Source organism: Triticum aestivum, chromosome 3D (assembly GCF_018294505.1).
Source record: "Triticum aestivum cultivar Chinese Spring chromosome 3D, IWGSC CS RefSeq v2.1, whole genome shotgun sequence".
In the NCBI taxonomy this organism is placed as follows: Eukaryota; Viridiplantae; Streptophyta; class Magnoliopsida; order Poales; family Poaceae; genus Triticum; species Triticum aestivum.
In genome coordinates, this window is record NC_057802.1 from 417,064,379 (window position 1) to 417,076,493 (window position 12,115).

The 12,115-nt window shown below is 41.3% G+C and overlaps 1 protein-coding gene across 3 annotated transcripts; it reads left to right on the forward strand.

Annotated features, from left to right (window-relative positions):
• The first annotated feature begins 1,590 nt into the window (after positions 1-1,590).
• On the forward strand, positions 1,591-5,536 carry LOC123079280 (cyclin-dependent kinase 5 homolog). 3 transcript variants are annotated; one of them, XM_044502014.1, is made up of 7 exons: positions 1,591-2,118; positions 2,264-2,583; positions 2,702-2,741; positions 3,548-3,634; positions 3,757-3,814; positions 3,965-4,005; positions 4,133-5,536. In XM_044502014.1, the coding sequence occupies exons 2-7, from the start codon at positions 2,485-2,487 to the stop codon at positions 4,195-4,197; spliced, it is 390 nt and encodes a 129-aa protein (XP_044357949.1). In that variant the 5' UTR covers positions 1,591-2,118; positions 2,264-2,484; the 3' UTR covers positions 4,198-5,536. The 3 variants fall into 3 exon arrangements, with proteins under 3 accessions (XP_044357949.1, XP_044357951.1, XP_044357950.1); XM_044502016.1 differs by having other exon boundaries at positions 1,596-2,583; positions 3,961-4,005; positions 4,133-4,231; positions 5,241-5,536; XM_044502015.1 differs by having other exon boundaries at positions 1,596-2,583; positions 3,961-4,005.
• Positions 5,537-12,115: the final 6,579 nt, after the last annotated feature.

A 12,115-nucleotide genomic window follows, 5' to 3' on the forward strand; every position in this document is an offset into this window, starting at 1 on the left:
TTCCAAGATGCACCTTTGTGCACAATATGAGATCATTTGAATAAACTATGCCATGAATGTGGCCATAAGATTGATCATTTGGCTTGAAAGGCATTGATCTCCACACATGATAGCTCGATTCTGAGAACACTTTTTAAAAATAATTGCCGTATTACAAGTTTATTATTTTTCCTGGAAATTTGGTCACATATGATGACACAATGCGAAGGTTTTCCAATTTTTTGATTTTTTTGAATTTTTTATGCCCGTTTCAAAATGCGGTCAAAACGGCGGGAACGACCGTTCCTTGCTAGTTGTTGAATCTTGGAAATCTTTTGATGTTTCTATGATTAAATAGATACTTATGTACCTAGAAATAATTTTTTGAAAAAATAAAGAGCAAACTATGAGGCAGCTACAGTTCAAATTTGACCCGCTTCCTACTGAATCGACGGAAAATTTGTCTTTTTCACCAGAGGTGAATCAAGGCTTTTGACACCCAACCATTGTGTCAATTGTGCATTAAACATGGCCTAGTATTTTATAAAATTTATTTGGTCCATTTTTACAAAATTTATTTGGTAGTTCCTTCACACACAAAAAAACCTCATTTCGGGCACTCGAAAAATGGAAAATGAATTTTCTGTGCAAAGAAAATGAAAACTCCCTTAGGCAACATTGTTTGGAATTCCAAGATGCACCTTTGTGCACAATATGAGATCATTTGAACAAACTATGCCATGAATGTGGCCATAAGATTGATCATTTGGCTTGAAAGCCATGAATCTTCACGCATGATAGCTCATTTCTGAGAACACTTTTTAAAAATAATTGCCGTATTACAAGTTTATTATTTTTCCTGGAAACTTGGTCACATATAATGACACACTGCAAAGGTTTCCAATTTTTTGATCTTTTTTGAATTTTTTATGCCCGTTTCAAAATGCAGTCAAAATGGCGGGCATGACCGTTCCTAGCTAGTGGTTGAATCTTTGAATTTTTTGGTGTTTCTGTGATTAAATAGATACTTCTTTACCTAGAAATGATTTTTGGAAAAAATAAAGAGCAAACTATGAGGTAGCTACAGTTCAAATTTGACCCGCTTCCTGCTGAATCGGCGGAAATTTGTCTTTTTCACCAGAGGTGGATAAAAGCTTTTGACACCCAACCGTTTGGTCAATTATACATTAAATATGGACTGATATTTTAGAAAAATGATTTAGTGCCATTTTGCAACAAATGTATGGTAGTTCCTTACAAAAAAACACATTTTGGTCACTCAGAAAATGGAAAATGGTTCTTTTGAGCAAAGAAAATGAAAACCTCCCAAATCAACATTGTTTGTCATCCCTAAATACACACATGTACAAAATATTGGTTTATTTGAACTAACTATAAGAAGTTAAATGTTTGCCTGAATAAGATGGTACAAACTATAAGAGAAAAAACAAAAAATGCTTAATTCTGATTGGTGGAACCAGCTGTGGCCTGGATCAATGACATGGCAAACATCTGTCCATCCATCCATCCATCCATCCATCCGTCCATCCACCCCTCCGCTCTATCTCTCACATAGCAAACCCCTCTCTCTCTCGCACAGCTAACCCTAGCAATCCACCTCTCCCCTCCCCTCCCCTCGCACAGCCGCCACCCACCTCCACCACGCCTTCTTCCTATCCCGATTCCCACCCACATTGCCGCCGCTGCCGCCGGCCTACGCCCTCCCCCCACACCGCCGCCGTGAAACCCCCTCCTCACCTTCTCTCCCCGGTCGAGCAGCAGCAGGTCAGGCGGAGGCGGCAGCCAGATCCACTGCGTTGCTTCCGGATCCGCGCCCTCCCCACCCCCGATTCATCTCCAATCCCGCCGCCGACACCCAACCCCACCCCCACCGGCGACCTCCCCTAACCCCATCACCACCGGCGACCTCCCTCCCTTGCTCCTCAACCCAACCTAACCCCGATTCGATTCAGTTCAGAGACGAATCCCCTTCCACATCGCCGCCGCCGCCACACACTGCCGATCCCCTCACATCCGGCCGGTGGCCATGGCCTCCGGTATCTCCCCGACAGCCGCCACTCCCGTACCCTCTCCAGTCCCCTCCCCTGCGCTGCCCTCACCAGAAGAGGAAGAGAAGAGGTAGGGAGACCAAGCGAGCTGGTCAGGCGGCCGCCATGGCGTGACCAGATCCGCCACGGTTGCCCATGGTTTCTTCGACCTGGGCCTCGACGGAGGTCGCCATGGCCTGCTCCGTGCTGATCCTCTCTTCCTCACCTCACATCAGGCGACGGCCAAATCAAGGCGTATTCGCACCATCGTCAATGGCCTCAATGGAGGTGCTCGCGTGCCGGCTTCCTCCTCCTGCTTCTTCTCGGCCGCTGCCGACGCCATGGAGCTTCCTAGCCTAGCAGGAAGGGGGAAGAAGAGACAGCGGGACGGAAGTAAGGAGGCCGCCGGGGAGTGAGGTGTTGTACTCGACGAAGATAGCTGACGCCTCTGTTTGTGATGCCACATGACAAGCATAGGGAAGAGCCCACCATCGCCAGCTTGCTCCACCACAAGTCGCGCTTGCCCTCCGTGCTCAACATGGCACTGCTTGTCCTGGTAATCACTTTTCCCCCATCTCCCTCTAGTAGGAGTGCTGATGCAGTTGTTTGGTCTTGTACGCATGTTTGGCTGCTGAATGCTGACGACGCTTCTACCGATGTTTGTTTGGTCGCAGGGAGTGATTATTCTCATTGTATACTTCAACAACGGCTCAGGTGAGTTGGAAATTCCCAGCTTCAGTACACATTTTACTTCCTGTGTGTGTGTAACTGTTGTGTAGATCGCAAAATGGCTAGCAAAACAGGCTTCGTATAAAATGATTTATCTTGTACATTGTTGTGCCTCACTTGTATACATGAAACCAAACTTGCCAAATATCAAGTACACTGCTGAATCATAACGTCTTGTTTTCTCTTCAACCAAGCAATGTCGAGCTTAGCTAGCTGGGTGGCCCTGACCTACCATACCTGCACTACATGCATGGTAGAGTATAGAAGCAAAAATATACTATCTCGCAGCTAGAGAGAGTTGTCCAATGAGCAAATTAGGGCATCCAATCATCCCAATGAGAGCACAGAAGAACTGAAGCTTTCTCTAATCTAGATTTCCCATAGAACAATCATTCTTATTTTCATAGCAGAAAAAGTATTCTAGGCATACAGATTTGCCAGGACAGCCGGTGTTCCATTACTGTCGACCACAATATTTAGCAGCGATGGTCTCCCCAAATTATGTTAGACATGACAGCCCACTATCTCCTTTACTTACAATGTGGCTTGCCTTGAAAGAAAAGAATGTTCTGGAATTAGCAAGTATAATTTGTGAGGTGTAGTGATGGATTTGTTTGTACATTTCAAATCAATGAGTGTAGGTGTGATCTTCGTACATTGTGAGGTTCAAAACTAATATCTCCTCTAGGAAACAAATATTTCACAAGGCCTGCTCTGCTTTGAGTTGGTTCGAATTTGAATGGTTCGACGTCTGTAGGTGTGATCTGAATTCTGAATTGGTCTTTTGGCAGGTACACGAAGGCTGGGAGCGCCAAGGCGCACCTCACGCGCGGGGATGCCGACAAGAAGGATGTGGGCGAGGACTTCTTCGTCTTCATGTACGTCTCGTCATTCCCCTCCCCTTGCTTCCTTGGTCAGATTCTATTTCCATTTCTGTTTCCCCGTGGTTGCCGGGCGGCCCTTGTTCTGAGCTTGCTTTTTGTTGATTGGTTGCCATCAGGGGCGAGTTCCGCAAGGAGTTCAAGCAGAAGAACCCCAAGAACAAGTCTGTCACTGCTGTAAGTTTCTTACAAAGACTAATTCCCACTCCCGATTTGCTTTCTATACCAGCATGTACACAGTAGAAATTAATCTGCCAGGTGCTGTATATTGGGTCATGATGGTGGAGCTGATTAGTTGCTTCCGCTGTAAATTTTTTATCCAGGTAGGCAAAGCAGCCGGTGGGAGGTGGAAGAACTTGAGCGAGTCGGTAAGTTATTGTGCGTTCGTTTGTCGTTCATTTTCTAGATCTTGCACGCGAGGTGTTTGTTGAATGTGCCGACGACGTTTGATTGACTGATTCGTTGTTGGTGAACTTGCTGGTATTGTGCATGTAGATCATGGTGTACCAGCTTTGCAAGGGCGTTGCTTTTTGCCACGGACGCGGTGTTCGGCACCATGACCTTAAGCCACACAACCTACAAATTGGTGGATGGGTAGGTATCCTCTGGTTTGATCCCAGCAAGAGGAAGTGTTCTCTTCTCTTTATCAACCAAAGGCACTTTCTTCTCTCATGGATGGATGGGACTCCATCAATTTAGTATCAGTTTAGGTGTTAGTATGCTGTTGATGCTTCTATTGATGCCATGCTTTTTGTCTTGTCATGTGCTGATATTAACTGGCAGCATCAGCTCCCATGATTGCTTGCTTGCTTGCTTACTCTATAACCTGTACTGCTAAAACATGTTATCCTACTCCATGATGCTATATCATTTGCAAATACTCCTGGACATCAGCTCCCATGATGTTGCATTTGCTATAATCTGTACTGCTAAAAGAGGAGTGTAAACTGGAGTAATTTTTTCAGCCATTATCTTTGTTTTCTTTTGGGCGGATGCTCTCCACTGGAGTACAGCTGGGTACTGCATCTCTTTTTGCATTCCTTTTTCAGTCAGTGCTTGAACATTTTTTTAAAGATGAATTGGAATACTCCTGGACAGCAATACATGGAGTATAGCTGTAACTTCTTGCAGTATAGCTGTAGCAGTCCATTAGGAGTAGTTTTGCATCAGTAGCATTAGGAGTAACTTCTTGCAGAAACTCTTTCACACATATTGTCATGCATCAGTAGCATGTTTGCCTGTTTTGGAGTAGCGATTAATTACTTGTAATGTTTTTCTTGTCTGAGCACACACACTAAATGAAACTTTTTCAGATGATTATTATTAACTGAAAATGTTATGTACATGAATATAGTCTATCTACAGCTAGTTACATATGTGGTGCAATTGTGTAGAACTACTAGTACTATGCTTGAGATTTGATCATGAATATAGTGTATCTGCAATTGTACATGAATATAGTGTATCTGCAGTACTGTAATATGCTTGAGACTTGATCCAAACCATATTAATTGTTGTTAGTGATTTTATTATCTACTTTTTGCATCATCTGAACATATTTTGCTGCTGCATAGTTTCTCACTCATGATTGATCTACTGCCAGGTGAATGAGGTTTTCAAATATTGAAGGAGGAGGACAATATGAACTTCTGTTCTGTCTTATCATCTAAACTTCTGTTTTAATTTTCTTTGTTGTAGAATAGTTTTGTTTGGCACTTACTATTCCTGGGATGTAAAGATATGTATTGCTAGAATGAATGGTTGTAATATAAGCAATATTATATTTTGGGCTCCTATAACATTGCACGTTGCTTTGAAAATGTATCAGAACTGGGCTAGGCCCAAGATAGCTTGTGGTGTGATATGTTGTAATGTCAATGGCATTATATTTTTTGGATTGGATCAGTTATTTCGGAACAGGGCTGGGCCCAAGATATATTGGACAGTTATTTCTGAGGGGAAAACGTGAGAAGCCCAGCAAAGAAACCAAAGAAACGGCCCAGAAAAACACATGACAAAAAGAAAAGGAAACGGCCCAAAATAATACATGACAAATAGAAAATATGTTGCCAGGCAAAGAAATTAACAAGGCTGAAATGTTGGGCTTGGCCCGTGAAGCGGACCAAAATTTCACAGGAAAAAACAACAAATAGGCTAAATTGTTGGGCTCGGCCCATGTAAAACACCTAATCGGACCGGGCTGAATCTTATCAACGACCTTTTCAATTGGTCGCAATTTTGCCACGTCAGATTGCCACGTCGATTCCGACGTGGCCTGGGCAGAGAGCTAGCGACCAAAACAGAAGGTCATAGAATCAACGACCTTTTGTTTTGGTCATGGAATTCCACGACCTTCTCACAGAGAAGGTCGTTAATTTCAGTTTACGACTGCCAGCTTTTGACCTTCTGTTTTTGGTCAAAAAAAGGTCGCAAATGAAAAACAATGACCTTTCAGTGACCAATACTGGTGGTCGCAAGTTGACATATTTCTTGTAGTGGAGCTGAATAACGTCTGGGAGCTTGTTAAACGTCATGATCCTCGCAAGCACAATATCATTGGCACCAAATGGATCTATCGCAACAAGCAAGATGAGCATGGTCAAGTTGTCAGAAACAAGGCTCGTCTCGTTGCCAAGGTTACACACAAGTGGAAGGAATTGACTTCGACAAAACCTTTGCTCCTGCGGCTAGGCTTGAAGCCATTCGCATACTACTAGCCTATACCAACCACAACAACATTCTTCTGTATCAAATGGATGTAAAAAGTGCCTTCCTCAATGGCAAAATTGAAGAAGTGTATGCTGCTCAACCCCCTGGTTTTGAAGATCCAAAGCGTCCCGACATGGTGTACAAGCTCAACAAGGCACTGTATGGCCTCAAACAAGCACCTCGCGCTTGGTATGACAAACTCAAAGACTTCCTGAAGAGCAAACGCTTCAAACCTAGTTCTCTAGATCCCACTCTCTTCACGAAGACATATGATGGTGAACTATTTGTGTGCCAAATCTATGTGGATGACATTATCTTTGGCTGCACTGATAAGAGATACAGTGATGAGTTTGGGCATATGATGCAAGAGCAATATCAGATGTCCATGTTGGGAGAGCTGAAATTCTTCCTTGGTCTTCAAATCCGTCAACAAAGAAATGGCATCTTCGTATCACAAGAGAAATACCTCAAAGACTGCCTGAAGAAGTTTGGAATGCAAGACTGCAAAGGGTACACGACGCCAATGCCAACCAAAGGCCAATTGGGCCCCGGCGACAATGGTAAAGAGTTTGATCAAAAGCATCACATTGAGTCTCCAGAAGCTAGTTCTTGTCTGACCAGCAGATTGAAGCCAAACATTGTCTTGAAGCCTTTCTGTTTGAGCCCAATGGCGCCAAGCAAATCTGCAAAGAAAGGTGGCAGACAGTGTCGTGACAACGCTGCCTTGGACCTTCCTCCTGATCTCTATGAGCAATACAAGTCAGATCCAGATGAATCATATACTCAGCAAAAATCTAGAGTACAATGGATTCGCAGGCACTGGGCAGAGGAATGGTTCAAATACCACTTTGTCACTAATGAGTATGCCAAGAAGAACGCTGTGAGGCCACCCTGGGCCGATATTGTATACAAGAAGCTTAAGGAGTTCATGTATTCACTATGTGTTAATTCTTTGTTCCGGTTCTCTATTAAAAGGAGACCTTAATATCCCTTAGTTTCCAATATGGACCCCGCTACCACGGGAGGGTAGGACAAAAGATGTCATGCAAGTTCTTTTAATAAAGCACGTATGACTATTTACAGAATACATGCCTACATTATATCGATGAACTGGAGCTAGTGCCGTATCACCCTAGGTTATAACTGTCACATGATGAATATCATCCAACAAGTCACCGATCCAATTCCTACGAATTTATCTTTTATTATTTCTGCTAAGTTACTACTGCTATCATCACTGTTACACTTGCTACAAAAATACTGCTATCACTGTTACCGTTACTGTTACTGCTGCCACTCTTATCAAAACTATCAAACTACTTTGATACTGAACACTTTGCTGCAGATAATTAATCTCCAGGTGTGGTTGAATTGACAACTCAGCTGCTAATACCTTCAAATATTCTTTGGCACCCCTTGTGTTGAATCTATAAATTTGTGTTGAGTACTCTACCCTCGAAAACTGTTGCGATCCCCTATACTTGTGGGCTATCAAGACCTTTTTCTGGCGCCGTTGCCGGGGAGCATAGCAATATTTGTTGATTCACTTGAGATTATTATCATATTATCACTATGAAGAATCTGAAGGATCCAAAGACTAAGATTTATCCCTCTAAGATGAGGGGAGGTAAGGAACTGCCATCCAGTTCTGCTTTAGATTCACCTTCTGTTATGAGTAAACTAGCAACACCACCAGATGCTATCAATTCTAATATGTCGCAAGTTATTGATGATGCTACTTCTACTATGAATGATGCTTATGATGATGCTAGTACCTTGCTTGATAATGATGATGTGCCACTTGGTGAATTTCTTGATGAACAAATTGCTAAAGTTATACAACATGATGTTGTTGAATCTGATGATGAACTTGAAACTGAAACTCCTGAAACACCTGCTAGAACTAGCCTTCCTAGATATGAATTGCCTAAGGTACCGTAAGTTTATGTTATGAATGAGGAGACGACTAGAGATATTCTTGCTTGTAAGGATAGAGATGATCTAGAGAAATTACTATGCAAGTATAAAGAAAATCTTTGAATGCTAGAATGAAATATGATCCTAAGTTTGCTACTTCACCTATCTTTATTGCTGATAAGGATTATGAATTCTCTGTCGACCCAGAGTTAATTTCTTTGGTTGAATTTGATCCTTTCCATGGTTATGAAACTAAAACTGTTGTGGCACATCTTACTAAGTTGAATGACATAGCCACCCTTTTTACTCATGATGAGAAAACTTGCTATTACTTTATTCTCAAATTATTTCCTTTTCATTAAAGGGTGATGCTAAAGCTTGGTACAATACTCTTACTCCTGGTTGTGTGCGTAGTCCCCAGGATATGATTTATTACTTCTCTGAAAAATATTTTCCTGCTCATAAGAAACAAGCTGCCTTACAGGAAATATTTAACTTTATGCAAACTAAAGAAGAGAGTGTCCCACAAGCTTGGGGGAGGCTTTGCCAGTTACTTAATGCTTTGCCTGATCATCCTCTTAAGAAAAATGAAATACTTGATATGTTCTATAATGGACTAACCGATGCTTCTAGGGACTTCCAAGATAGTTGTGCTGGTTGTGTTTTCAGGGAACGAACTATTGCTCAAGCTGAAGAATTATTGAATAACATATTGAAAAACTATGATGATTGGACTCTTCCTGAACCACCGCCTAAACCCACTCCGAAGAAAAGGGGTATATTATATCTCAGTCCTGAAGATATGCAAGAGGCAAAGAAATCTATGAAGGAAAAAGGTATTAAAGCTGAGGATGTTAAAAAATTACCTCCTATTGAAGAAATACATCGGCTTAATATACCACCACTGCCTAAGGTGGTAGAGGTAAATTCTCTTATGAAATTCAATGAAAATGACAATCCACACAATATGCATCCTAGTCAATGCCTTTATGAGTTTGAAAACTACGTTAGAAAACAAGATCACTTCAATGCAAATGTTATGAAACAATTGAAATATAATTCTTATATGATTGCTCGCTTGAGTGACTTGTTATTTACAAATTCAAATGATGTTAGAGGTGTTGGAAAACATGCTTCAATGGTACAAACCCAGTTAGAACAAGTTGCTAAATCACAAAGAGAATTGCTTGATGAAATGAATAATAATATGCATGACTTTGCTGTTAGAGTTGCAACTAGAGGAGGTAAAATGACTCAGGAACCACTTTATCCTGAGGGACACCCAAAAAGAATTGAACAAGATTCGTGAAGGAATAACACCACTGCACCTAGTCCTTCTAAAAAGAAAAAGAAGAAGAAAAATGATAGGACTTTACATGTCTAGTGAACCTGAAATAGAAAAACCTCCTGATAATGAAAATGAAATTTCTATCTCTGATGCTGAAACTCAATCTGGTAACGAACATCCATCTAATGATAATGAAAAATATAATGTTATGTTCATGAAGATGCTCAACCAAATGAAAAAGAACCAGATAATGATGTTGAGATAGAACCACCTCTTGATCTTGATAACCCACAACCTAAGAATAAAAGATACGATAAAAGAGACTTCATTGCTAGAAAACACGGTAAAGAAAGAGAACCGTGGGTTCAAAAACCTATGCTCTTTCCACCCAAGTCAACTAAAAAGAATGATGATGAAGAATTTGAACGCTTTGCTGAAATGCTGAGACCAGTCTTTTTGCGTACTCGCTTGAATGATATCTTGAAAATGCCTCCTTATGCAAAGTATATGAAAGACATCATCACTAATAAGAGAAAAATACCAGAAGCTGATATCTCCACTATGCTTGCTAATTATACTTTTAAAGATGGAGTACCTAAAAAACTTGGAGATCCGGGAATACCAACTATACCTTGCTCCATCAAAAAGAATTATGTGAAAACTGCTTTGTGTGATTTAGGAGCTGGTGTTAGTGTTATGCCTTTCTCTTTATATAAAAGACTTGACTTGAATAAACTCACACCTACTGAAATATCTTTGCAAATGGCTGACAAATCAACTGCCATACCTATCGGTATTTGTGAAGATGTGCCCGTTGTTGTTGCTAATGTTACTATTTTGACTGACTTTGTTATACTTGAGATGCCCGAGGATGACAACATATCGATTATCCTTGGTAGACCCTTCTTGAATACTGCAGGGGCTGTTATTGATTGCAATAAAAGCAAGGTCACGTTTGATATTAATGGTAATGAGCATACGGTACACTTTCCGAAGAAACAATTCCAAGCGAATGGTATTAATGTTATTGAAAAGTCTCCGACAATCCTACTGTCAAAAAGAAATATGAAATGCTTGTTGTAGGGGACATCCATATCCCCATTGAGGTAACTTAGTGATTTACGAAAGTTCTTCGGTTTCATGCTAATCGAAAGTGGTTGTTAATAAGACCTGATCAACCTTATTAATGGATCATTTTTGAGCGGTATGAAGTTGATGAATTTAGTAAGCACTACCTTCTGTCCTTACTTTTTGTTTTCTGTTTTTATTAGTTGATTAAAATAAAATGCCATGTTTTGTCTGTTTTCTAAATTTTCCGTGCAGTAAAAAAAGACCCAAAAATAAAAGTGCTCAGAATGCCCTGAAAATTTTATATGATTTTTTTCCGAATATTTCTGAATTTCTGGTGCAAATAATACTAGAGGGAGGTGCACCAGGTGGGCACAACCCACCTGGGCACGCCAGGACCCCCAAGCGCGCCCTGGTCGGTTGTGGTCCCCACGTGGGCCCCCTCACTTATCTCTTTAGCCCACATCATCACTTACCTCCAGAAAAAATCCCCATTGCTCTCTCTCCCGTGTTCTTGAGCTCAAACCCGCGGATATTGATCTCTTTGCTCGAAGCTTCGTTTCCGAAACTGTTTCGGGGGATTGTTGCTTGGTATGTGACCCCACCGTTTGTCTAATTAGTTTTTGTTTTAGTGGTTTATATTTTGAATAATTAGCTACTCTTGGTGCTGTTGTAGATGAGCTTGCATGTTTAATTTTTAGTGTTCTAAGTAGTTTGAGTGCTTGCTATGGCTTCTATGTATCCCTATGAGTAGTTGCTATCAATTTTATAAAGTTTTGTTGACAAATTTTTGTCACCCCAAAAAATTTTATTTTCAGAAAATTGTACGCAGACATTATGAACTTGTTTGGAAGGAGTTCTTCGAGGAGAAGATCCTCGGGGGCATCTTCTAGTGACAGTTCCGCCCGCCGGTCTTATGTTGAACCATGTGAAAGTTCCACACGAAGTGCTGCTACCAAAACATGCTTATGGCCTTGCGATGAGTATATGATGCGAGTGGGCATTAAGGAGGAATTTGAGCAATATGTTCACAATGCCGGTCTCGGTCCCTACCTTTCAGATAAGTGTGAACAATGCCAACTTCTCACTGAATCATTTGTCAAAGGATTTAAATATTTTCCACGTGAGTCTAGGGTGTCGTTTATGCTTTATGATAATCCATTTACTATTCCATTAGAGAATTTTGCTTATCATTGCAAACTTCCATTTTGGGGTTCGCTTGATGAGCCACCAAGGGCTGAGTATGAGTCTTTCTTGACTAGCCTTTGTTACGGTGAAAATAGGGGAGTGAGACAAGGAAGAATAAAGAGCATTCACTTTCCCGCAGTTCAGTATTTTGCTTTATTTAACGGGAAATGCATAGTACGCAAGCAAGACTGTAGCATAATTTGTGCGCCAGACTTGAGCCTCATTCACACCGCTCTCATTGGTGAAAGGGATTATAACCATGGAGCGATTGTTGCATGTAGACTTCAGCATAACGCCAAAACTGGCTT

What these genes read in the sequence shown, in the direction of transcription:
- LOC123079280 (XM_044502014.1), top strand. Translation starts at nt 2,485, where the DNA reads ATGCCACATGACAAGCATAGGGAAGAGCCCACCATCGCCAGCTTGCTC. An exon ending in AGAACAAGTCTGTCACTGCT is followed by an intron (nt 3,815 to 3,964) that starts GTAAGTTTCTTA and finishes TTATCCAGGTAG; the next exon opens with GCAAAGCAGCCGGTGGGAGG. An exon ending in GGAAGAACTTGAGCGAGTCG is followed by an intron (nt 4,006 to 4,132) that starts GTAAGTTATTGT and finishes TTGTGCATGTAG; the next exon opens with ATCATGGTGTACCAGCTTTG.